Here is a 24182-nt window from a genome sequence, read left to right on the forward strand (position 1 = left end):
GTCTTGACTACACATGTTTTTGTTTTAATTTCAGAGAAAAAGCACTCCCAATTGGGATTTGAACCCCCAACAGCCCGCAAGGAAGTCAGGTAAGCAAACCACTACACCACCAGTTGGCCACACTTTCATTTGTCATTATTGGAAGGTCTTGACTACAAATATATGGAAACAATTCAGGGGGTAAAAAACCCTATCTGGGATTCGAACCCCCAACTGCCCACACAGCAGTCAGGTGAGTGAACCACTGGACCACCAATTGGCCACACATGACTTTGTCATTATTGGAAAGTTTTGACTACACATATTTTTTTTATTTAAGGGAAAATGTCCTAAATGGGATTTGAACCCCCAACTGTCCACACAGCAGTCAGGTAAGCAAACCACTACACCACTAATTGACCACACATGACTTTGTCATTATTGGAAGGTCTTGACTACAAATATATAGAACCAATTTAGGGAAAATGTTGCCTTACTGGGATTTGAACCTAAGCTGCCCACATGGGAGTCATGTGAATGAACCACTACACCACAAAGTCACCACACTTTGCCTGGTGATTATTGGAAAGTCTTGGCAAATCATGTTTTTTTTTGTTTTATTTAAGGGAAAAATGATTCCCAACCAGGATTTGAACCCCCAACTGCCCACATGGTAGTCATGTGAGTGAACCACTACACCACCAATTGGCTACACTTAACCTAGCCATTTGTTTAAAGCCTTGTGAGTCATCTCTATTTAAAAGAAAAATATCTTAGTCTTCTTTTGGATAGAAAATGGTTTATCAACTTTAATATTGCACAAGCTGGAAAAGGTAGTGTGGGTTGCCAGAGCCTAACAGAACCAAAGCAAAAAAAAGGAAAAAGAGTCGAGGGCGTTCTCTGAGGTGACGTCACATTTGTGAGCCGGAAGTGAAACGGACCGGAAAAGAACATGGAAGAAAACCGCATGTCGTTGACCTATTTGCTTTGTTTTGTTTGTAAACGTCTTTTCAGCTTTTTAATCGCATGATCTAAACTGCTTCATTTGGGTCCACTCCAACCAAGACACGTTTGTGAAGGGACACGAACAGAAGTTCACCAAGAAGTTGTTGTTTTTGACGTTGGCTGATTTTTGTGCACTCGACGCATGGCGGCGAAAAGGTAAGAAATGCTCCCGTTTTCTACATTGCAAGTTTCTCTAAAGATATAGTTCCACGTGTAGCCATAATATATCTCCAAATCGAATTGAGTTTAGTGTTTTTTTTTAATCAGAAAAGAAAAACAGAAAAGAAGACGGCTCAATGATGACTTTTCCAATTCGAAATTCCTTTTAGAACATTCGTCAAAAAAAGAAAATCCTAATTGTGGAAAGACTCACTCCAGTAATATTGGTGATATTTGACCACTTATTTATTTATTTATTTATGGTACTGACCATGTATAGTAAGGCTTATAAATGACAGTAAAGTAAGCCTTTTTTCTTTACAAAAAAAATAACCATCAGTCTGTGGTTTCATTGAATTCTCCTTCTGACACAACAGATCAACCTGGGCCCGTCGTCCAATCCGCCGACCAAGCCAAGCGGCAAGTAGTCAAGACCTTCAAATGATGACCAAGGAAAGTGGAGCCACTTGGTGGTGCAGAAGTTTGTTCACCTGACTCCCGTCTGGGAGACCTGGCTTCAAATCCCGGTTGTGATACATTTTCACTTAGTTGTTTCTGTGTATTTGCAGGCAAGACCTTCAAATGATGACCAAGGAAGGTGTAGCCACTGGGTGGCGCAGAGGTTCGCTGTCTTTTGACTGATCACTACACCATGTAGGTGAGTAAATGGAAAAAGCTTTTTTAATTTAAATTAAACACTTAGTCATATTTTTCAGTAAAACAATTTATTCCGAACTGCCGAAGTTGGCTGATCACTACCCTGTGAGGTTCAGTAAATGGAACAAGAAAAAAAATAAATTTATATAAAACACTTAGTCATACTTTTCAGTAAAAGGTTATATTTCACTTAGTTCTTTCTGTGTATTTGCAGGCAAGATCTTCAAATGATGACCAAGGAAGATGGAGCCACTTGGTAGCGCCACCTTCAAATGATGACCAAGGAAGGTGGAGCCACCTGGTGGTTTGACTGATCACTACACCATGTAGGTGAGTAGACGAAAAAAAAAATTTGAATTTATATAAAACACTTAGTTATACATTTCAGCAAAAGGTTATATTCCGAACTGCCTTCGGCAGTTCGGAAGACACTTGAAGGGACCTGTCTGTGCGAAAGGCGTTCTCGGGTCGGCCTTCGGCCGACCCTCGACCGCTTGCTTGGTCAGTGAACCGCCGACACCGGGAAGCGAACTCACGTTCTCTCGGTGCAAAGGCGAGTGTGCAACCCACAACACCAACTCGTGCCCCACTTATACAAGGGTGTTGAAACGTTACATCCAAGGAAATGGGGTGAAACACTTAGTCATTTTTTGGACAAAATGTTTCATCCACCACTCAATACTTATACATTTAAACACTTAGGCGTTATACAGGGTTAGGAGTGAAACACTCAGTCATTTTTTGGACAAAATGTTTCATCCACCATTCAATACTTATACACTTAAACACTTAGGCATTATACAGGGTTAGGAGTGAAACACTTAAGTCATTTTTTTTTCAGTATGATGACCAAGGAAGGTGGAGCCACTTGGTGGCGCCACCTTCAAATGATGACCAGGGAAGTTGGAGCCACCTGGTGGTTTGACTGATCACTGCACCATGTAGGTGAGTAGACGAAATTTTTTTTTTGAATTTATATAAAACACTTAGTCATACATTTCAGCAAAAGGTTATATTCCGAACTGCCTTCGGCAGTTCGGAAGACACTTGAAGGGACCTGTCTGTGCGAAAGGCGTTCTCGGGTCGGCCTTCGGCCGACCCTCGACCGCTTGCTTGGTCAGTGAACCGCCGACACCGGGAAGCGAACTCACGTTCTCTCGGTGCAAAGGCGAGTGTGCAACCCACAACACCAACTCGTGCCCCACTTATACAAGGGTGTTGAAACGTTACATCCAAGGAAATGGGGTGAAACACTTAGTCATTTTTTGGACAAAATATTTCATCCACCACTGAATACTTAAACACTTAGGCATTTTAACATATTCTTTTAACTGAACGTTTTGTCCAAGGAAATGGGGTTAAACACTTAGTCATTATCCACTGGGCCACCATCCTCTAAAAAATAAGGAGTAGCAGAAACATAGTTATAGTATACATGGTTGTTTTATTGCTGGTTCACCATTGGTCACATACACTTTCCAATTTTACAATGTACAGTACATTAAAACACTTATGAACATAACATACATCTTTACATCACATTATTTTTAGTCTTGTCTTCTATATACAAAGCTAGTCAAATAGAAGCCAGATGGCTCCGTGCTAAGACTTAGCAGATGGTCCCTCTGTCTCTCTTATTGAATGGTGTGCAAAGTGAGCAGCCACTTACAAATTAATGCCACCTTTGTTTCTCTTATAGGTAGGACGACGGCGCCCAGGCACCACCAGTCCACCGTGCCGTCGCACGGCTTCTTGTGGAGAACCTCCGGCGCCAAGTACTGAAGAAGAAAAGTTGTCAGCAATGTTGTACTCTTAATAAAAAGCCAGCACCTCAAGTTCTGTGTAATGTGTCTTTACCTCGGGCGTGCCGCAGAAGATCGACGTGGTCCCGTCGGGCTCGATGTTATCCTTGCACAGGCCAAAATCAGTGAGACCACGTGACCCTGCAAGTCCGGGAGGATGTTCTCCGGTTTGAGGTCACGGTAGACGATCTCGGCGGCGTAGAAGAGCTGCACCGGAAAAAAAACAAAATACAAAGTTAGCCTGGAGGTGTGGGAGTTGGCCGGCCAGCGTCCATCGCCATACCTCGCCGCCGTTGATGTAGTCTGGTACAAAGTAGAGCTTGTCGGTCGTTTGAAAGGAGTAGCGCAGGCCCACCAGAAAGGGGTGCTTCACGCTCTTCAGGAGCACGTTACACTCGCACATGATGTGTTTCTCCTGGAAAAGACGGACGGTCACATGAGCCGTCAGGTCAACGGAGCCACGGTGCTCCCGCGTTAAAGCCACTCACCTCCTTCTTGAGGATGGCCTTCTTCTGCAACACCATGACGGCGTAAAAGTGCTTGTCCGAGCGGTGGCGAGCCTGCAGAACTTTGCCAAAGCTGCCTTTGCCGATCACCTTGAGGAAGTGGAAGCCGTTGGGCTTGGCCGACGGGCCCAGGTTGATCTGCGTCGGGCTGGCCTGAAAGCACAAGGAACAATTACATTAAATCACAGACTTGTGGTTATTTTTTGTAAAGAAAAAATCCATACTATACTATGTCATTTTTAACGGGGAAATAAAGCCTTACTATACTATGTCATTTTTAACGGGGAAATAAAGCCTTACTATACTATGTCATTTTTAACGGGGAAATAAAGCCTTACTATACTATGTCATTTTTAACGGGGAAATAAAGCCTTACTATACTATGTCGTTTTCTAAGCAAAAAAAACCTTACGTCATTTTTTAAAGAAATAAAGCCTTACTATACTATGTCTTTTTTTTAAGGATAATGACCTTACTACTTACTATACATTTGTATTTTTGGTGTGCGTTGTCACCTTGGCTCTGGTCCATGGCGCGGAAAAGCGCGTATGCTCCGAAGATGTCCAGCACTTGAGCCACGATGAGGGCCTTCATCAGCTTCTTGGCCAGCGGTGCCAGAGGTTCCCATCCTGAAAAGCAGCAAAAAGATGGAAAATAAGAAATAGTAGCAATAACAATACACACAAAAACATTGAAAACTAAAGATTAGCAAACTTTCTCCCACCCGACACGGTCACGATTCCCCCTTTTTGGACTAAACTGAACTCAAATGGTCTACTCAATGACTGTGGTGGAACGAATCCATGCAGCATCCGTGTACTGAAAGTCCACCGTCACTCGGCGTCTGCCATTGACGGCATAAGATGTCCAATTCATTTGAAGTGGGCCTCGACTTTTCCCACTTTAAATGGATTAGTCTTCTGCCAGTGACAAACCCACGTCATACGCACACTTTGGTTAGCATCGATAGCAATGAACGGCTATACCGGGATTGAGAAAGCCATGTCTTATAATAACACCGACTGCCTACGGCGGCAATGGACGACAAAACCCAACCCTTCAAAACACACCTCGTACGGTTTAGACGTCTACAAGTGATAAACTCGTGGAGTTTGACAAAATAAAATGGAATGGTCGCCTCAAAACAAGCGTGGACGCCAATGACCAATACATGTGCTACACTTGAGATCATGCGATATTTGTTACGCTATTCGTCAAATGCTTTAAACGAATCGTCTATTTAAACGATTAGATCACCCGGCGAAGACCACAAAGAGACATAATAGCGAGTGTATATAACTTTTAAGAAAGGAAATCAAACCTTGGCCTGTGTTGGCGTCGGGAAGTCGGGAAGCTAGCTAGCTTGGCTGACGCTAACCGGAAATGGCGCAAAGTAGGAAACTACGAAAATCTTTACAAAGTAAAAGTTTTACAAACTAACCGCGTTTCAGAGCAGACCCAAACGCTTCATTACATTTGCAGTATATGAAATACTAATTCTATTTCTTGAACTTCTGCTTTCCAGCAAGTTATATTGTTAGCAGTGCTGCAATTCCTTTTTTGCAAGCAGCGATAGCGTTTACACACATCTTTTGTGTATTATTATACATGACCATGAATTAATAAATGCAATAATGTAAATGCTAACAATATGTATCAAATATTATATAGTACACCTGGCCTTACTATACATGCGTCAATGGCAGCAATTTAAAAAAAGTTAAACAATCAATATATTTCGCCTAATTCTTTCTGTGAATAAATAGATTGGACATACATTACCGACAATTGCAGCCAATGTCTTGAGCACAACAATGCATGAATTGGATGTTGGAGTCCAGGAAGTGAAATCTCTCATTTGTTGGGGTGATCTGAGGAAAAAAAGGAGTCCACGTCAAGTGTCGTTGATTTTTTTTCCTGGCCCCGCCCCTTGCCTTCCCAGGAGTGGGACGCCCGTGTTCCAAAGGCTAATTCCAATTCTAATATGAGGATATAGAGCGCCTGGTATCACCAGACCAGGACTTGAACCCAGTCCACTATAGGTGTCAGGCTGACACACTATCCACTTATCCACAGAACAAGTCTTTGAAAGCATCTTGTGAGCACTGTACCACTAGAAGTCATTCCCATTCATAATATAAGAATTTAGAGCAGCTGCCAATCCCTGGCCAAGCCTTGAACCCCAGACACCATAGGCAATAGGCTGATGCACTAACCCCTTAGCCACAGAGTAAGTCTAATAAACTGTCTTTTGAGCACTATACCACTAGAGCTCATACCCCTTTGTAATATAAGAATATAGAGCAGCCAGTAATACCAAGCGAGGACTTGAACCCCGGACACTATAGATGACAGGCTGATGCACTAACCCCCTACCCACAGAGGAAGTCTTGTGATCTGTCTTTTGAAACGTCTTTTGCCTGTCTGCCACTAGAGCTCATACCCCTTTGTAATATAAGAATTTAAACCAGGTGGTATTCCCAAGTGGGGATTTGAACCAGGACATTGTAAGTGACAGACTGATGCACTAACCACTTATCCACAGAGCAAGTCTATAAACTGTCTTTTGAGCACTCTACCACTAGAGCTCATACACCTTTGAAATATAAGAATTTAAAGCAGATGGTCTTCTCAGGCCAGGATGTGAACTAGGACACTTTGGGTGACAGGCTGATGCCTTAACCTCTTAGCCACAGAATAAGTTTCACTCATCACTACACTATGTGGTTCAGGAAATGGAATAACTTTTTTGAATTAAATAACAGCTGACTGGCAACACCATACAGTCCTAGAGACATTCTATCTGGAGATTCCAAATGATGGAACATGGATATGGAAAAATAAAGACCTTTCAACAATCTCTAATCATGACCTTTCCTCAGTACAAACAAACTGTCAACTCATTCCAAGTCTTGATTACTCCTCATAGCAGATGTAAAACACGTTGCAGTCATCTTTGTAGGTGACTCAGAGATGCCCCAACCTTTGCGGCACCTGACAGCAACCAAGTTGGGTTTGGTCTCTGATGCCTCGTGACCCTCCCCTCCAATGAACAAACAACAGCCTCATTCAGTGCACCTCTGCTGACCTCATTGTCTCTTTGTGAAGGGAAAATCCACAGTTGCATTCTGCTAAATGGTTTACCACTGGACACTCGCCTGACCGTCCCCCGTATCTTGGCCTCAGGCCTCCAGATGAGCTCACAACAAAAATGGTAAGAAAATATATACTCTCAGCACACATGCTACGTCTGACCACAGATTGGATTATCCACTGTAACTGGACCTTACATTCCAGTGACCATATTTAGTGAAATTTAAGAGCAATTTTCACTCCGGAGCAGACAGTGGCAGTTATTCAGGTGAAAGGTAGACTTTTGCTCTCTCCATAGCTAGTCTTATTTTACTTATCTATAGGCAAATTGTGAATATAGTATGAGGTCCAGCTAGATTGAGGCGCAGGTGTTTTATGGTGTGGTTTATTCTGTCCTAACAGAGAACCGAGGGGGACAGATTACCCGTCATTGAGAATCCATTGACCATCAGCCATTCTTTTCCCTCCGAGACGGCAATCGTCGAACAAAACGAGGGAACGCGGAGCTGCTTGAAAGCTTTTCAGAAAACATTGCAGGGTGAGTGCCTGTCCTGATGCTTGTTTGTTTGACAGCACTCTAAAAATGGCTTCATCAGAAATTATGAGTGCCATTCAATCTGTGAATGAACTGCCTGTAAAATATACTTTTTCTTGCGTGTTATTAAACTCTGCAGGTGAGTGTTTACTAAAAGCGATAAAAGTAAAGAAAGCTTTGTGGATTTTATTTTACCGATGCTAAATGGCTTGTCATGTTAAGGAGGGGAACATAGTGTTGCAAAGTGAAGTAGCAGAAAAATGTATGAAATTCCAGGTGGTGATGAGATACAGGCAGAGAGAGTGTGCTTGTAATTTGTGCCTAGTGAGCATGCATATTGAATCCAGCCAAAATGTATCAATTTGTCGCTCTAGCTCACAGGCTGCTGAGGATGCTGGCAGCCGTGTGTGCACTTGGACTCTTGGGAGGCTTGGCTATTGGCATCTGGTTTCTAGGTAAGCATTGTGTGTACGATAAATAAGCCCAAGGTGGATTATTGTAGTCAGTGTGACATTTAGTGCAGCCCACCTGGACCCGAACTATGAGAGTGTGATACAAATAGTCTAGCCTTAAATTGAAAGCCATACCGCACATATGTTCCTTTATTCTGTGCTTGATTATGGCTTACATTGCAAGCACACAGTGGGCCATGCTCACGCTTATGTTGCCACACTAATAGGATTGTGAAATGCAGCTCTGCTGTAGGATGGAGTTACAGTAATATCTTTATAACCAGATTCTGGATGAAAGACAAGTTGATTTTGAGTTCAGGCAATTTTTGGGGTGAGCTTTAATTTTTAGTGTTAAGTCTGGCGTATGGTAGAAGTGGCATATTACAGAGAGTTTAAATGGGGGGAAAAATGATATGGTGGGTTTGAGTCAGTCTTTTTAACGAACTACATGTTTTTACCATGCAGTCAAGTTTCTCCTGAAACCGTCATCTAACAGTACAGCAGGACTGGGGGACACAAAGGAGACCCCTTTTTGCAATGTGACGGAGGACGTTTCTACCGTCGACCCCAGAAAAGGTCTGTGCCAACTCTCTTTCTTGGATGCTAATTGGAGGCAAGATGTTGCATTCCATTGTTAATGTATGAAGTCAGGGATTGTGAAGTTCCTTGTATTGTTTTTCCTGGTGGTGAAGGGCATAGTTCATCTCTGAAGGGAATTTGAGCAGAAAATTAACATTCCAAAGCGGATTATTTTACTTTTTTTTCTTATACTCTGGAGACTTGGCTATTGACTGGCATGAAAAGACTGTAATTATCTGTGCTAATTTGACAACATTGGCAAAGATGCTTTTGGGGTGTTTTTTTTTCTTCTTTTTGCACATTTTTTTCTCCAGAATGTGTTCTCCCTGGCAGATGTTTAATTAAATGTTGGCTAGGAAGAGTCTGCCTCGGGGGGGATTTTCAATCAATCAGGTTCAGTGTTTTACAGGATCAGCCCTGAGAACTCTCTGCTGGAAATCCAGTTGGGAAAGCTTCCCACCTGGCTTCCTGTTTGCTATGAGCGTTGGAATGCATCGCTGGGAACACTGGTCTGTAGGCAGCTGGGTTATCTGAGGTAGGTCTGGTCTAATCTCATAGTCATAAAAATACATCTGCATCCATAAATTCTGAATGTAGTAACCTCTAAGATCCCGCATAATCCTTTCCAAATCATTACGCCTCTAATTATAAACTAATTTTACACATGAAAGCACCAGAATTAGAAATAATACATTTTAGGATTAAGCTATTGATAGGACTACATTTTAAACAAGTGGAAAACATAACAAAAGTGAAACATTCTTATCTCTTAGCTATGTTTTTTCCTCCTCAAAATAAAGGAATAACCAAGATCAAAATTCACAGTTTTGCGAGTACTTAGTGGGAATATTTTTCCGGAATCTGTTGGTGGAATTGAAACCACAAAACATATGCTCAATAGTTCAAAAATATTTCTTGTCATTTCAAACAGTTTTAAAAAAATGCTGAATCACACTCAGTGCATTTGTGAATGATTTACCATTTGAGTCACTGTTGGTGATTGTGCTGAGGGAAATATCTGCCATTCGTGCCATGTTGATGAAGGGGAAATTTGCCAGATAGAAGTCAGTCACCCTGGGTTTAAAAAAAAAAAATCACTGCTATCAGAAGTCCATTTAAAAACCAGGTTTCACAACTATGTTATACAGATTAACCAAGGACAAGGGTGTGAATCTAACAGATATTGGGCCGAACTACATTAATGGATTTCTACAAATTATCTCAGAACAATGGGGAACTCTGGAAAACATGTGGCAGTTCAGGTAACAGCAAGATGAACATTTTAGCCCAGAACTCCTTTATTGATCCTTTAAAATCTTACCAGTTTGTTTTCCTTTAGGCAGAGCTGCATCACTCACAAAGTCATCGCCTTGCAGTGTTTTGGTGAGGACATCACACTATTGATGAGAAGCCTCAGCAAGCTGGAATTATTCATTTTTTTACATTCCACTACATCTTTGTTTACCTTTCTTCCATCCTAGAATGCGGCACGCGAGCAAAGCTGCCCAGGATCATCGGGGGTGAAGAAGCTTCCCTGGGAAGATGGCCTTGGCAGGTCAGCCTTTACTACAGCAACCGCCACACCTGTGGAGGTTCCATCATCACTAGCCAATGGATCATCACAGCTGCTCACTGTGTTCACAAGTAAGAGCAACCTGACCTTTACGCCACTCATAGATCGCACTTTACCACAACAGTAAAACAGCTGTGCCCCATACAGTGTAAGCGACAAGCCTTCTTTTCACCATTTCACTCGTCTTTTGTGTCATCAAAATATTAGCTACAGGCTGCCACAGGTGTCCAGCTGGGCAGTTTACACAGGAGTGGTGACACGTAGTTTGGCCAAAACGACGGCGAGGATGGGGCACGCCGTGGAAAAGATAGTCTACAACAAGAACTACAATCACCTGAGCCATGACAGTGATATTGCTCTGATGAAACTGCGGACGCCACTTAATTTCTCAGGTCTGTCTTGAAACCACAATTTCACAAAGATCTTAAAGAGTCATAATTGACATATATATACACAAATTATTTTTACTATACATTGTATACATACTAAGAGCTTATTTACCAAATACGGGAAATTACACTTATATAGATTTTCCCAAAAAATTGTTTATTCTTCAAATTTTAAATAATACTAGTGAATGTGAAGGTCAGTAGTTTATAAGAATGGCTTTAAAAAAGGGAGGTATTTAACATAAATGTTTAAAAGATGCAAAATAATCTAACTCAATATAAGGTCTTAAATGTAGTGTACAACGTGTTACTACTACTAAAAGCTGAAAGTTTCCATTTAAAATTAAACAAGGAGTTATTAAAATACTCACGAAAAAGGCGCATCAGCGAGGTTTTGCAGCTGGATATGCTCTCTTATACATTAGTTATGACCAAAGACTTCACCAACCTTTCTCTAGTCATGTTGTCCAGGATTATTCACTTTAGATCTTCTATGCTTTGCTGAAATCACTCCTTTCCCTTAGATACAGTTCGCCCAGTGTGCCTGCCTCAGTATGACTACGACCCTCCTGGTGGTACACAGTGCTGGATCTCTGGTTGGGGATACACACAACCTGATGGGGGTAAGTAAGATGCTAGTCTAAAACAACTATCACCCACGGGTGTGAAAGCATATAGAGAAGCAGTCTGTATATGTCTCCCTCAGTTCACTCATCTGACACATTGAAAGAGGCAACAATCCCAATCATTAGCACCAACAAATGCAACAGCTCCTGCATGTACAATGGAGAGATCACACCACAGATGTTATGTGCCGGATACACCGAGGGAAAAGTGGATGCGTGTCAGGTGAAGTGCAGCTCGCTCCTAACTGAATGTTGACTTGATGTTTCTAACATTGTGAAGATGGCATCAGTTGTTCACGGATGTCACGTTTATTCAACAATGTCGCAGGGGGATAGTGGTGGCCCTCTGGTGTGTCAGGATGACAATGTGTGGAGGTTAATAGGGGTCGTCAGCTGGGGGAATGGTTGTGCTGAGCCCAACCACCCTGGAGTCTATACAAAGGTGGCTACATTCCTCGAATGGATCTATGAGATGATGGAGGTAAACCTAATTATTTTTAGAGTATAGTAGTCACATATGTGGCAGTTTACATCTCATTGTGGAAAAATGCTTTAGTTAATAAATCCCACTTATTACTTAACATTTTTTTTTATCTTTTCAGATTCACTGAAGGGTGAATATGGACATAGGGTGGACATTTTAACTACAAACAGTCCTTTTTAAATGTATGCCATCAAAGTTTATAAAGGGTGGGCCAAAAAATAAGGATACACATTTTAACAAATTCTCTATTTTCATTCTGGCATAATTTTATTCCTGCACATCTTTTTTATCGCACCATTCCTTTGATTCATTTTAAAAGTATATTCCAACTTTTGGCTCATTCTTTGTATCAAGATGAGTTGTTGTATTATTATTTATGTACCAAAAAAATAAAAGATGTTTTTAGAAGACCAGTTAAGTGATTGAGCTGGAGCTTCTTTATTGGCCACAGAGTGGCGCTTTTGTATCGCTTCCATTCTGCTAGTTTCCATAGCAACTGACAACAGCAGCTTCACTAGGTTAGGCACCAATTTGTAGTTAGTGTATATTCACTTATATTTGACTAATTTTGATTGGTTTCTTTTTATGAATTAGCAAACGGACGAATTTTGTTTATTTCCTATCATTTTGAACAAGTTTTAGCTGAGAATTAAGGCCACAAATTGTACTGGCAGAAGGTTTTTGGCTTTGTAAAGCTTCACTTCGTCTGAGAAAACCTGTGGAAGGAGCTAATTCAAGTCCTTAGTAAATTAGCTTTTGACCAACTATAAACATTCGAGGTGGAAATGTCATCCAATGGCGTACCAGGAGCTGTCCTCCAGCAGGTTGATCAGTTATGGTCCATATTGGACGACCTTTGCGAGAACGACCCAGAGGCTTACCGTAAATTTGTGGAGAAGCAGGTGAAATCCGGCTTGGAGTACAACTCGCCGCCTCAGCTCGACTCGTGTATTTGTGTCGACATGTTGGTAAGTCAATGTCCACTTTTGCTCACTGGATGTTTGTCTGTCTCCTCGTGCCCTGCAAAAGTCAGCTGGGATAGGCTCCAGCACCCCTGCAACCCCTGTGAAGATAAAATGGTTCAGAAAATGTATGAATGAGAGCTAGAGGAGATTTAGGATGGCGTGAATGCAGCCAATTTTGTTATAGCTGCAAGCAATGTATTCTTTAGGTTGAATGGTTTGCATTCTTTCAATTTCTATTTATTCTAATTTTGTCCTTGTTTACTGTGCAGTTTGTTTTTCATCGTCTCTGTTCCCACAACAGGAACCACAGGGAGGCTCGCTGTACATTAATATATGCAGATGGAAGCGTGTGCCAGCATCCCAGGATCCTAGTAAGCCATTACCGGTATATGCTGGAAGCCTGGAGGCACACACAGATGAAGGTCAGAGCACTTAAAGACAAAGCTGTGTTTCACTGAGATAGAAATGACCTCTTTTTTTCTATTTGAACAACTTTTCCAACATAAATATAATCCTGGAAATAGTCATCATAATAGAAAATGACTTAAAAAACTTTTTCCCCCAAAGGGATTTGCCACTGACATGATGATTTGTATAACATTTAGTCTCCTCTTTGTTGCAGGTGTTTATACTGTGCTAGACATTGCTTTCAACCCTGAGGTGTTAGAGGATTGCAAAAAAGACAAGGCCGAAATGGACCAAGTCTACAAACTTGCCCTTAGCTTTGCCCACCAGCAGCATGGACTCAAGTTATCTCAACACTATAACATTGTTAGCTTTTGCCCAAAAAATTGTCCTGAGGATTTGCGCCGCCGCCTCTGTTCCCAGCGGCAACAACTGACTGCAGACAAACAATCAGATTCAGGTAGGGTAATACATCAGTTCTCTGACAAGCTGCCGCGGGCCCTTTATGTGTTTCAACACATCTTTCACACTTCCCACTACCATCGATAACAATCAAGACGTTTTAAATTTACAGGCATTCAGAGCCCGGAGTGCCTTCTGCAGAAGATCAACTCCCTGCGCCTGGACAAAGACAACAAGGGACCACCGGCTGATATCGTCCGTCAGCCCGCCGTGCGCAAGAAAAGCTTAATCGAGGTAATCTCCTCTACTACGTACGAGCAGCCTGAGAAGCCCGAGTACAGAATAGAGGTTAGGCCTGACGCCGAGGGATTTCCCTGCAAACTGGAGATCACTGTTGAATTGCCCAAGATTAGCTCAATGTCGGAGTGGCAGCTTCAGATGTCTAAGGTTAGTCCTGATTGCTCTTCTAGCTGAAATTGACACCAGGCTCTTTTTTTCTGGTCAGGCACAGCATATAACACATGTTTTTTTTCTTGTAGGATGATATACTGTTAGAAGTGGAGGACATCTACTATTTACTCTTAGATTTTCCTAAAGTTGTCAATGAAAACAGTGCCGTCGCCATCTTTAACAAGCGGAGTCGAAGGCTTACGGTGACTGCAGATATTTTGTGACATGGCGGGACGGGGGGCAGATTACTTTGGAAGGTAAATGAAAATAATGGGGAAAAAAATTAAGGTAAATCTTCAGAGTCAGGATAAAGTGAAGGTATTAGCCAACCTGGGCACTTTGATACTCAAAGTTTTGGGAGATGCATGACCTCAACACTTGAAGTTGTGTAAATATTGCTCTAACTGTGTTTGGTGATGCGCCCACTATGAGGGCATATATATAAACGTCCTGGTTTCTTACCGCTAAGTAGATGTAAGAATGGGTGTGTAATAATCACTCATGTAAACAGGTCTACTAACCTGGTGCACTTAAAAATATAAAAGGCATGCATGGACATGTATTTTGGAACAATTGTATTTTGCATGTGATGTATTATTCCTGACCTGTTTTAACATGTCTTTTGCAAAGGACAAAAGGTCTCCACAAACACACTGTGATAAAGCATTTTGTATTTACCAGTTTGACGTCTACCATCTATTAACATGTAAGCAATAAAATGTGTAACTGAAGCTGTTTATTTCTCTCTTCCTTTGTAAAATTTCTCTCTTAAATATGAAAGTCTTCACCTGTTTTGCACCAGTTAGAAATAAAGAGCACCACTGTATTTGGTTCTTAAGGAATCACAAACAAGTTGTAGTTCTGTGTATTAATAAGTGGCTGTTGTATACTTTTTGTCAACATTTTTGAATCTCTTTCTTGTTTAACTGAATGGTGAAAAGTCCAAAAACATTTGTCCATGGTTGTACTCACCTAAAATGTATTCCTCATGTAATATAGAATCTGTTAAACAAAATCCCCCCCCCCAAAATCATAGAAATGTTAACATTAAAAAACATTATTCCAAAACCTCAGATATTACCGTGGCCATGCTGCGTGGGCTGAGTCACCGGCACAAAGCTGCCTCTCTATTAAGCAATTAGAAAGCATGGTTTGTTAATGGAGCGTAGGTGTAATGGCTCGGGGCTACCGCCGCCGCCACCGCCGCTGCACCCCGCCATTACCGTCCATCTTCAAAATAATTGACAGCAAAATGATGCATACGATAATTAATGTTTATTAAAACTCTTGTTTGAAAGTGAAGAGTGGGAAACATCCACTATTTGGCAATCTTGAATATGAGGAAAGTGGCAGTGAACATCCATTCCCAATACTACAGTTATTTTAATTTGATTTCATAAGGAATGTTGTTACCAAATGAACAGATTTCCCTGTTTATTGGCGTAAATAGTCTTTGACGAGCTGTACTAGGCAAGTATTCTTCCCAAACTTTGTTTCAGTCCAATGGTCCCAAGTGTTTTCAATCAAGTTCTGTTCCAGTGAACACAAGTTTTTTTTTTTTTTAAAGCTTCTATCTCCTCTCCCCATGGTCCTCCTCCACCCAAGCTACAATCTTCCCTTCCCAGCCAGGCACGACTGCTCCATCTTGGAATACCTTCACAACATAAATGTAAAAGTAGATTTTTTTTTTGTATGCTTTTGAAATTATTGTAAATTAATCAATCAAAAGCCTTCATTGTCATCATACACAATAAAGGCTTTTGATTGATTGATTTACAATAATGCATTTAAAATAGAACTGTTGTTCAATATTGTTAAAATAGCATCCCTTTACATTTTTAATTAAATATGGAATAAAGTATAACGTACCAAAGAGGATTTTGACAAAAGCTAGACAGAGTGAATAACTTGCTGAATACACTTGTCTAATTTAAGAAACCAAAGTCTTATCAACTTCAACTGGAATAAAACTGGCCATGCTATTATTAGCACGTCATGCTCTATTAGGCATTAGAATTTTCCTCCTACCTCCTCTTTCACAGTGCCAAACTCTGGATCGAGAGCTTTGAAGTGGTATCTGAAGCTACCTTGTCGGTCCACGGCAGTCTTGAAGTCTCGTAGCGTCACTTCACCCAACCTAGGAGAAGATGCCAAAAGACAATAAACATCAATCTTATCATTGATCCAAAATGTAAAATTAACCCACCATTCATTGCAACCAACAGAGAAAAGCATCACTTCTAAATTTCCTCACAGAATTGCATTTTCTAGTTTGATCAAAAGCATTTTAATGATGTGACCTAAAATAGGCTCACCTTTTGGGTATGTTGACAAGGAAAGGTGTGAGAGAGCGATCGGTAAAGTAGAGCACTTTTGTGGACACGCCACCATCCAAACCTGGGCTACTGTGAGAATGTGCAATTTCTGGAAGTAACAGAAAAAAAAAGAACAAGAAGAAATGGCTTTTAGGACATCTGACAGCCAATAGTTCTTTCACAACGGAGCGATTAAAGACGACGGATGACTCGTTTTTATACGTCTCACTTGAACTCGGTGGCCATGAGTCTCGGTCAGAAGAGTTGGCTCTCCGACTGGGTGATTTAAACTCCTCCTGGAAGAATACCCAATGAAAAAATAGTCATTAAAAACTAGTTTACACACATTTAACATACACACAAACAATACAATCCACTATGGGGCTAAATCAAGGCCTATTTCTTTCCCTTCCCATCTAAAAAAAATGCTCTCTATCGATAAAATCCTCTGTAAGTCAGGCTAAAATCCGACTAATGCAAGTCTTTCTGTGTCCAAATTTAAAACCTCAACTGATATTCATCCTACTTTTCACTGCATCTTATCAGTAAAGAGCATTTTCTTCACCTGTGTGGCTGCAGAGGAAATATAGCTAATGTGCGATAAAATCAAGGACTTTCAATATTGTGCTACATTTCCATGGTGACTTCATAAAGATGCAATTTTTGTAACATGGACCATCCCAGTGACAAGCATACCGTTCTAATCTGCCGTCGGTGAGTATCTGAGGAGTGCAGACGGTCCATGAGACTTGACACTCCCTGCTCCAGGGTGTCCAAAGTGTGATGTTGAGGGTCGTGGCCAGAAAAGTTGTCTCTCAAACTACGCAGGGCCTCCCTCACCAGTTGTAGTTCTTCACTCTGTGACATCTAATGTTGACTCATTTATTTTTAGGCAGCCATGATGGTTTAGTTGGGGGGTGCATATCTACTCACGGGTGCACTGTGCTGAAATACTGGAGGAGAACTGCTGTAACCACCTTCACTCCTAAATGCCTGCCACAAAGAAGACAGCATTATCACTGAAAATACACCATTTAAACAAAATGTCCTTAAAATGTGCCATTTGGAATCATTTACCCAATTGTGGCTCACATCTTGTGCTTTGTGCTGAGACTCGTCATGCTTTTGCTGCTGCAGCAGCATTCTGTCCTTCCTCCCAGGTTGCTGCTATGGCAACAGCAGAAAAGAAAATGCATATGCAAAACACACCTTGAGATTGCCTTAGCGGGTCATTGTCAGGACACCATACCTCGTATTCACCAAGTAATTTGTTACATTCGCATAGCTTGTCTTTGAGCACCGCCTGTAAAGTACATTAAGTATGTCAATCCTTAATGTGGTTCGATCAGGTTAAAGCATTGTAAAGCCCACCACAGGTCTTACATTTTCTCCTTCTAACTGATCTTTGGCCATGTTGCTTCTCAGGAGCTCCTGCTTTAGCTGCAGAACGGCATCCTCCTGCACTGACAGCCGCTGCTGCAATGCATCCTAATGAGCCAAAGGGTCAAAAGAAGGGAGATCAGCATATAGATACTTCAAATTTAACACACCATATCGTATAGCCACTTTAAAAAGGAAATGTGTTACTTATGACCAACATTTTATCGCTTGTCACTGTTCCTTGAGTGTGTGGGCAGATTGATGTCCTTGTTCTACTGTGTTGACAATATATTAATGTTTTTTTTCTGTGCCCAGTGGGTTGATTTTAAAAATGCAAAGAACATGATGGTAACAATAATGCATTTAATAATTTGATTTTTAGAAACATTTATCAGGGGGCAAACTCCTGGCTCATAAATGCATATAATGTGCATTGACGTCATGTTTGTTGATATAAGGTCAAATGTATACAAAGCTTGTTTAATCCTCAAAAAAAGATGGAGGAATCCATAAATAATGGCATATATAATGTTTTCCTCATGTCTTAACAAATTACTATAATATACATGAATTATAATTTATGATATTTTTTTATTAAAATAAATAAATAGATAGATGTTGAATGTCCCTAAGGGTGAAATGAAAGGCAAAAAGCATAATGTGTTTTTTGATCTTAAAGCATCAAAAAAGTGTTATTTGAGCAAAAAGGTAATTGTAGTAATAGATTAACTTGAATCAACATTCCAAACAATTATAATTTTTCTTTACCTTGATGGCCTGAACGTGCCGAACCTCTTGTTTATGCCTAAGAAGCTCCCGCTAGAAGTTAGAAAAAGGAAGTGAGAACTTTTTTGGGGGAAAAAAAAGATGAAATAGGGTAGACAAAAAGTACACATTCAATTCACTTTGCGTACCTTAAGATCAAGGGCCTTCTCCATGCTTTGGTCCAGGCGGCTCTGTGTGAGAACCTTCAGAGGGACACAGTCGGAGCATCCTAATTAGCCAATGTCAAAGCTCCAATAGGATGAGCCTGACAGTAGGGAGGCGAGTGAGATCAGTGAGATTAATTTGTGCTCTCCAAACAAGAGTGGCGGTGGAAGAACATTAACACAACAGAAGGGCTGAGTGTCCACACAAAGCTGCTAGTGTGTTGCAGGCAGTCGCATTTTCACTAGTAAGCGGAGACATGCGGGAGGGGATACAGTACCAGCTGTTGCTCGCTGTTAGCCCGGTTGTCCCCGAAGTTCACGGATCCAACCTGCTCGTCCTCTGGGAGGGAGCCATTGACGAGCAAAGCCTGGAGACAAACACATGGTCAGGTGTTCATTTTAAGAGGAACAACCAAAAAGATGTGTTATGTTGAGAGAGAGAGGTTAAATTACATACTACAGTTGCAGATTCATAGGTATTCATATTTTTTTCTGGAATTGCTTATTTTTCGTGTTTTACAGCCCCTCTATCTTTTTTAAATTACATTTTAATATTTTTTAATACATTCCTTTTTACTTTACTTTGTACTTTATACTTTTTACTTTAATGATGAGTGATGAGTATGTTAATACTTTAGTCTTTTTTTCTGTTTATGTTTTATATGTACTATGAACGGATGCACTTTTTTATATGTATCGTATCTTGTGCTGACCCAGCCCGTCTGTCAAATTTTTAAAGTCAATGTGGCCCCCGGGCCGAATAGTTTGCCCACCCCAGCCGAACATACATTTTTCTGAATGTGGGAGTAATTCGGAGTACTCGTAGAAAAGTCACGCAAGCCCTTATTCTATCTACTGTTCACATTACTCCTGTTCACATGCGTAACTGTAAAGCAAAAACATTTGTTTAATGGTTGCATCACGTCAAATAAACTCAGCACAGCTGCTAGAGACCGACATAAAAAGTTAAATGGCCCCTCTTAGGGAAAATGATCCTGATGTACCTGAAGGCGGAACACCATCCTTCTTGCCTCATGCATCTCCTTCTCCAGCTGCTCTTGGTGGGCATCCAGCTGTTCCTCCCAAGACTTTTCTTCCTCTGGCTCATCATGCCCAAGGGAGGGGCACAGCCCACAGAGAGACACCTCATCTGAAATGAGGAGTGGGATGCAATTGGAAATCAGGAGGTGCATCTTGTCAGTTGTGGGAAGAAGTGTTGTTCCAATATCAATTTTTGGCATCCGATCCATTACAGACTTAATCCCACATCCCTGCAGTCCCACACGGCTTTGTTGGATCGACTGATATCAAACCAATACCACATTGTTAGGATTGTATTGTTTACAGCAGGGATGTCAAACTCGGGTTGGTTCGCGGGCCGCATTAATGTCAATGCCATTTCATGTTTTAGATCTAATATCTAGATTTTTTAAAAATGGATTAAAAGAACTGCAACAAGAGCCCTAAATAGGCAGATTTTATAGATCTAAAGCAATGTTTATTTGTGCTTTTTTTTATTAGTAATGGAAAATGTCTTTTAATCATGTTTTATATTTCAAATGGAAACAAAATATTCTTTTTGAGTGGAAAAAGGAAAATATTTGTTTTTAAATTATACAAAATGCTTTTTGAACAAAAAACACAAAAGAAAACAATGATTGATTTAAAAAAAGGGGGAAATCAGAAAATATAATGTACATCTATCATCATTTGAATTTGATCCTGAAATAGAAACCCATGATTTACTTTCTCGGGCCACACAAAATGATTGCAACGGGCCAGATTTGGCCCCTGGGCTGCCTCTTTGACCCCTGTGGTTTACAACGTGTGAGGAAGAACTGTCAACTATCATATCAAGTGGGACTATGGGTTGGCAAAAAGCCACCAACATGTTCACTATTTTTCGTTGTGGTTATTACCAGTTAAGATGGAAACTCGAGTGCCACGGGGCCCACCAACCTCTGAGGTGCTTCTTGTCCATTGGCTCCAATTTGCCATGGCTTAATCCTCCCTGCCGCTCTTCAGGCTGATCGCGGATGGTTTCCTCTCCGTGTGTATCGATGGAATGGGTGACAACATATTCCTCCTTTGGGGAGTGCACAGGGCTTGCTGAGCTGAGACTGAAACAGATGGCAAGCACAGACAGCACTGTGATTGTTTGCACCTCCTGCCAGCTGAGCGGCAATAAATAGTGCCATGAGCATAAAATAATGATAGTATTATTTAACGGCTCTCGCTTTGGGCGGGGTAAAGATATAAATTAAATCCATATGGATAGATGATTGCAAATCTTTCCAATTTTAAATAAAAAAGAACATCCAAAAACTACATACGAAGATTTTAGCGGGATTTTAACACCATCAGACAGCTTTGCTATAAGGATGGACATACAAAATGGTATATAATTTGTACTTGCATTTGCCATACAGACATACAAGGCTTTGGAGAAAATGATTAATCTGTTTCACTTCATGAGAAATGAGAAGTTAACCAATTTCATGGAACAAATTATGGACTTTAAGCTTAGAGGATAGACTGACACAGGCTGCAACACGATAACTTGGGGCAGCATGCATGCATGACGCAGGAAATTCTTCACATATTTTGCTAGCCTGTGAGTTACAGTGGTCCTTGAGGTTCGCAGTGGATAGTGGTCTTAGTGCATGTCCTCTACATGTTGCATCTGTCTGGATAAGACGTCTGAGAAGGGATAAGTGAGGAAAGCTGTCTGTCATCTTTGTTTTGCTCTGTTTTGACAACATTAGATAGTACAAAGTATGAACTGTGGTATTATAATGTGCATGGGGGGTTCCTTTTACGTCCTGCAAATGTGGGGAAAAACACTGTATAAAGGGGGGAGGGTTAAAATAAAAAAACTCTTCTGCTCCTCGGGCTGAGCAGAAATTGTGGGCTTAAGTGTAGTGTTGCATAAAACCACAGAACATCCAAAGGCATTGCATCAGTGTGTAAAAAAAAAACGTGAGTTTTAGATTGGTAGCTGAAGAGATTTGCTTCTTATTTTTTTGGGTGTGGCTTAAATAATCGCATTATACCCTCTCAAAAAGTGAACATTGGGTTTTACATGCATTTTCATGGGCTTGACAAATGTCATGCAGCTTTCCCTTCGGGCAATTTATAGCAAGAAAAGCTGATGCAAAAATATAATCAAATCAAAATAAAATCCATTCAAGTCAATGCATTATATTTTAAATAGGGATACTGAATATGAATAAATAAAGGATTTTAAAAAGTTAAGCAATCTTATTTGGAATAAAATGTGAGTGATTAGAAGGCATTTTTTCTATTTTACTCCCTCCAATTAACAAGTATTTATTTTATTTTACAGAGAGGTAGTAGGTCACCCTTCCCAATGAAAAAGCGATCAAGTGAGTGTCTTATCAGAGGCTATAGTGATTATGCCTGAGTGTTTGTCCAGAGGGAATGAGAGCAAACAGTCCCGTCTTAATCTCCGTTTGAGTTGATGACATGATGACACCATCGAGATGCCTTCAATCACCACCTAAACTGCGTTTATGCTGGCTAGAGTTCCTGCCAGATGAGTTGCAACGTAACTCGGGAGAAATTAGGCACCTTCAATTTCAGATTAGGATTTAGACATACAATTAGTAGAAGATTTGCATCAGGCCATGTAAAAGGGGAACAAATGTGATTGAAATTTGTTATTTTAGTGTGAAATCACGGGGGGGTATTTACTTGAATGAAGGATAATAATTAAACAACATGAATGACATACATGACATATTGGTTCAACTTGAACCTTGGAAAATCTGTTGATCACTATTCCACAGTGTCTGCTTATTTTGAATTAGTAAATGTTTTATGCTAGTAATGCTATACTCATTCATATAGATATACACTTAGAGCACATATAAAGTCAACTAAAACATGATTTAAATTGTTACTTTTTTATCTAATTTTCTAAAGTAGTTATAGAGGGGTAGCAGTTGTACAACTATGAAACTCAGGAGTATCAAAATGAAGAAAAATACCTATGGAAGAGTATATGGAAAATCAGGATGCTATATTTTTAGCCTTGTTCTCAGCAATTATCTACAAACATACACTATAAAGTAGTGCATTTGAGACTAAACTATCAATTTGGGAAACCCAAACAATCTATCCATCTTTAAACATGTGATCCCGCAATGAAACTGAAAGGAGCAAGTGAGGGAAAGGAGAGGGCGGTTGCTAGGCAATAGCATCCGGCCCCACTGGGACACACCCACATCTACCGTGCACTGTAAACAAACAGACAATAGGTAGCCTGCTAAAGCAGTCACCGTCGCCTTGTTACACGACATAGCTGATGTGACTTGTTGTCAAAGTGGACGTGTGGCCACCATCTGTCGCTTTCTGCCCCGGTGCTAACATAAAAGCACCCAATCATAAACAGAATGAGGCTTACCATTTCATTTGTTTTGCCCCCATGGCTGAAGTTCACACTGCAGTCAGCCGGAGCCCCACGTCCGGGCGATGCCCTGCTTCTCAGTCAGGACCGTAACAGCCATGGAGGGAGGGGAGGGAAGCAAACTAGACGAATCTATGCGTTTTTACACGGCTGGTGAAAAAGAACAGAGGTAGCAGTAGCGGTGGCGTGGTCCAAATCCTCTCATATCCATACAAATCCTAAATCAAAAAGCTCTGGCAAGCCTTCTTCCGTCCTCGCCTGGCTGGATGGTGCCAAGCTGTGGGGGGGATCACAGAGAGTAAGAGAGAGAGAGAATGGTGCTCAGCAGCACCAGCCGCTGTTCTCAGCTTGTCCTCTCATTGCGATCGCAACACAATGCATTCGTGTCTCCAACTATTGATGCAGTTCCACATTTGAATGCATTTCCTCTTGTCCTCCTTTGGTTCTGTTTTGGTAGCATGTCATTCTGTCTATTTTTTCATGGCAGGGACCAGATATTTTTATGTTCTTTTTCCGTCTGGGTGTGCTTAGCACCCCCTCCCCCTTCTCGTCTTCGGTCCTCCTCTTCTTGCCTTTTTGCTTCTCAACTTTCATAACAGAGGAGGAGGGAAATTGTAATTCTGGGGAGTTTTTGAAAAGATGCATGGAAATATATGCAAGGGAAACATTTGGGGAACTTCATGTGGACTGAATGCTATGTTTGGATGGGTTAAGGGTATATTTATGTAGCCTAAGTATAGTGTACCGGGGAAAACACAGCTTTTCCTTATGGAGACCTACTATTTAGATGGCTGGTTTTAGATCAGGTTCTCCAACTTTTCAGGGCTACACATTTCAGAAAGTTGTTCTCAAAGGAAACGTATCAATAACCTTCCACTATGTGTGTTATGTCATTTCATAGATTAGTCAATTGATGTCGTTAGGCGTCCAACTTATATGAGATGAGTGGGTCGGCAGTGATCAAATGTTCTTAAACATGCTGAAACATGATCATTCATTCTGCCTGCCTAGTTAAAATGGCAGTGAATGAGTCAATGACCTGTTTATTAGAATAGAAAGTGATTAAGC

General features: G+C 40.9%; 3 protein-coding genes, 1 long non-coding RNA gene and 1 pseudogene across 9 annotated transcripts; 3 read left to right on the forward strand and 2 right to left on the reverse strand.

The window, feature by feature from the left end:
• The first annotated feature begins 45 nt into the window (after positions 1-45).
• On the forward strand, positions 46-3635 carry LOC144200279 (uncharacterized). Of its 3 annotated transcripts, none has more exons than XR_013327081.1 (4): positions 46-1140; positions 1521-1801; positions 2015-2745; positions 3500-3635. It is a non-coding gene; the product is annotated as an uncharacterized LOC144200279 (long non-coding RNA). The 3 variants fall into 3 exon arrangements; XR_013327082.1 differs by having other exon boundaries at positions 53-1140; positions 2015-2130; positions 2642-3635; XR_013327080.1 differs by having other exon boundaries at positions 57-1140; positions 2015-3635.
• On the reverse strand, positions 3225-11501 carry LOC144200278 (serine/threonine-protein kinase Sgk1-like; annotated as a pseudogene). The gene is made up of 9 exons (XR_013327079.1): positions 10233-11501; positions 10089-10164; positions 9747-9841; positions 5891-5979; positions 4592-4737; positions 4091-4261; positions 3886-4017; positions 3658-3809; positions 3225-3578 (listed from the first exon to the last, which is right to left on the reverse strand). The product of XR_013327079.1 is annotated as a serine/threonine-protein kinase Sgk1-like (transcript).
• Positions 7227-11966, forward strand: tmprss5 (transmembrane serine protease 5). Its single transcript, XM_077722893.1, has 13 exons — positions 7227-7322; positions 7604-7739; positions 8111-8191; positions 8654-8764; positions 9167-9302; positions 9916-10029; positions 10107-10150; positions 10249-10411; positions 10548-10732; positions 11254-11352; positions 11436-11578; positions 11684-11857; positions 11958-11966. Exons 1-13 carry the CDS (start codon positions 7320-7322, stop codon positions 11964-11966), a joined length of 1398 nt encoding a protein of 465 aa, XP_077579019.1. The 5' UTR covers positions 7227-7319.
• A 369-nt stretch (positions 11967-12335) lies between these two features.
• pih1d2 (PIH1 domain containing 2) lies at positions 12336-14792 on the forward strand. Its single transcript, XM_077722318.1, has 5 exons — positions 12336-12807; positions 13106-13226; positions 13427-13669; positions 13784-14058; positions 14151-14792. The coding sequence occupies exons 1-5, from the start codon at positions 12625-12627 to the stop codon at positions 14283-14285; spliced, it is 957 nt and encodes a 318-aa protein (XP_077578444.1). The 5' UTR covers positions 12336-12624; the 3' UTR covers positions 14286-14792.
• Positions 14793-15321: 529 nt separating this feature from the next.
• On the reverse strand, positions 15322-23659 carry dixdc1a (DIX domain containing 1a). Of its 3 annotated transcripts, none has more exons than XM_077722316.1 (15): positions 23112-23659; positions 20645-20805; positions 19690-19835; positions 18964-19053; positions 18671-18724; positions 18525-18575; positions 17760-17864; positions 17626-17679; positions 17454-17543; positions 17310-17369; positions 17073-17234; positions 16606-16672; positions 16377-16485; positions 16090-16198; positions 15322-15715 (listed from the first exon to the last, which is right to left on the reverse strand). In XM_077722316.1, exons 1-15 carry the CDS (start codon positions 23132-23134, stop codon positions 15632-15634), a joined length of 1365 nt encoding a protein of 454 aa, XP_077578442.1. In that variant the 5' UTR covers positions 23135-23659; the 3' UTR covers positions 15322-15631. The 3 variants fall into 3 exon arrangements, with proteins under 3 accessions (XP_077578442.1, XP_077578441.1, XP_077578440.1); XM_077722315.1 differs by having other exon boundaries at positions 17073-17243; positions 17454-17540; positions 23112-23657; XM_077722314.1 differs by having other exon boundaries at positions 17073-17243; positions 23112-23657.
• Between the last annotated feature and the right edge of the window lie 523 nt (positions 23660-24182).

The sequence above is a fragment of the Stigmatopora nigra genome, chromosome 8, assembly GCF_051989575.1.
Source record: "Stigmatopora nigra isolate UIUO_SnigA chromosome 8, RoL_Snig_1.1, whole genome shotgun sequence".
Classification (NCBI taxonomy): Eukaryota; Metazoa; Chordata; class Actinopteri; order Syngnathiformes; family Syngnathidae; genus Stigmatopora; species Stigmatopora nigra.

Coding starts and splice junctions, on each gene's coding strand:
- tmprss5 (XM_077722893.1), top strand. Junction 10,030..10,106: donor GAAAACATGTGGCAGTTCAG/GTAACAGCAAGA, acceptor GTTTTCCTTTAG/GCAGAGCTGCATCACTCACA. Junction 11,353..11,435: donor ATACACACAACCTGATGGGG/GTAAGTAAGATG, acceptor TGTCTCCCTCAG/TTCACTCATCTGACACATTG.
- pih1d2 (XM_077722318.1), top strand. CDS start 12,625: ATGTCATCCAATGGCGTACCAGGAGCTGTCCTCCAGCAGGTTGATCAG. Junction 13,227..13,426: donor GGAGGCACACACAGATGAAG/GTCAGAGCACTT, acceptor TCTTTGTTGCAG/GTGTTTATACTGTGCTAGAC. Junction 13,670..13,783: donor AGACAAACAATCAGATTCAG/GTAGGGTAATAC, acceptor TTAAATTTACAG/GCATTCAGAGCCCGGAGTGC.
- dixdc1a (XM_077722314.1), bottom strand. CDS start 23,134: ATGGGGGCAAAACAAATGAAATG. Junction 17,865..18,524: donor GGCACGTTCAGGCCATCAAG/GTAAAGAAAAAT, acceptor TTGGCTCATTAG/GATGCATTGCAGCAGCGGCT. Junction 17,544..17,625: donor AATTACTTGGTGAATACGAG/GTATGGTGTCCT, acceptor CTGTTGCCATAG/CAGCAACCTGGGAGGAAGGA.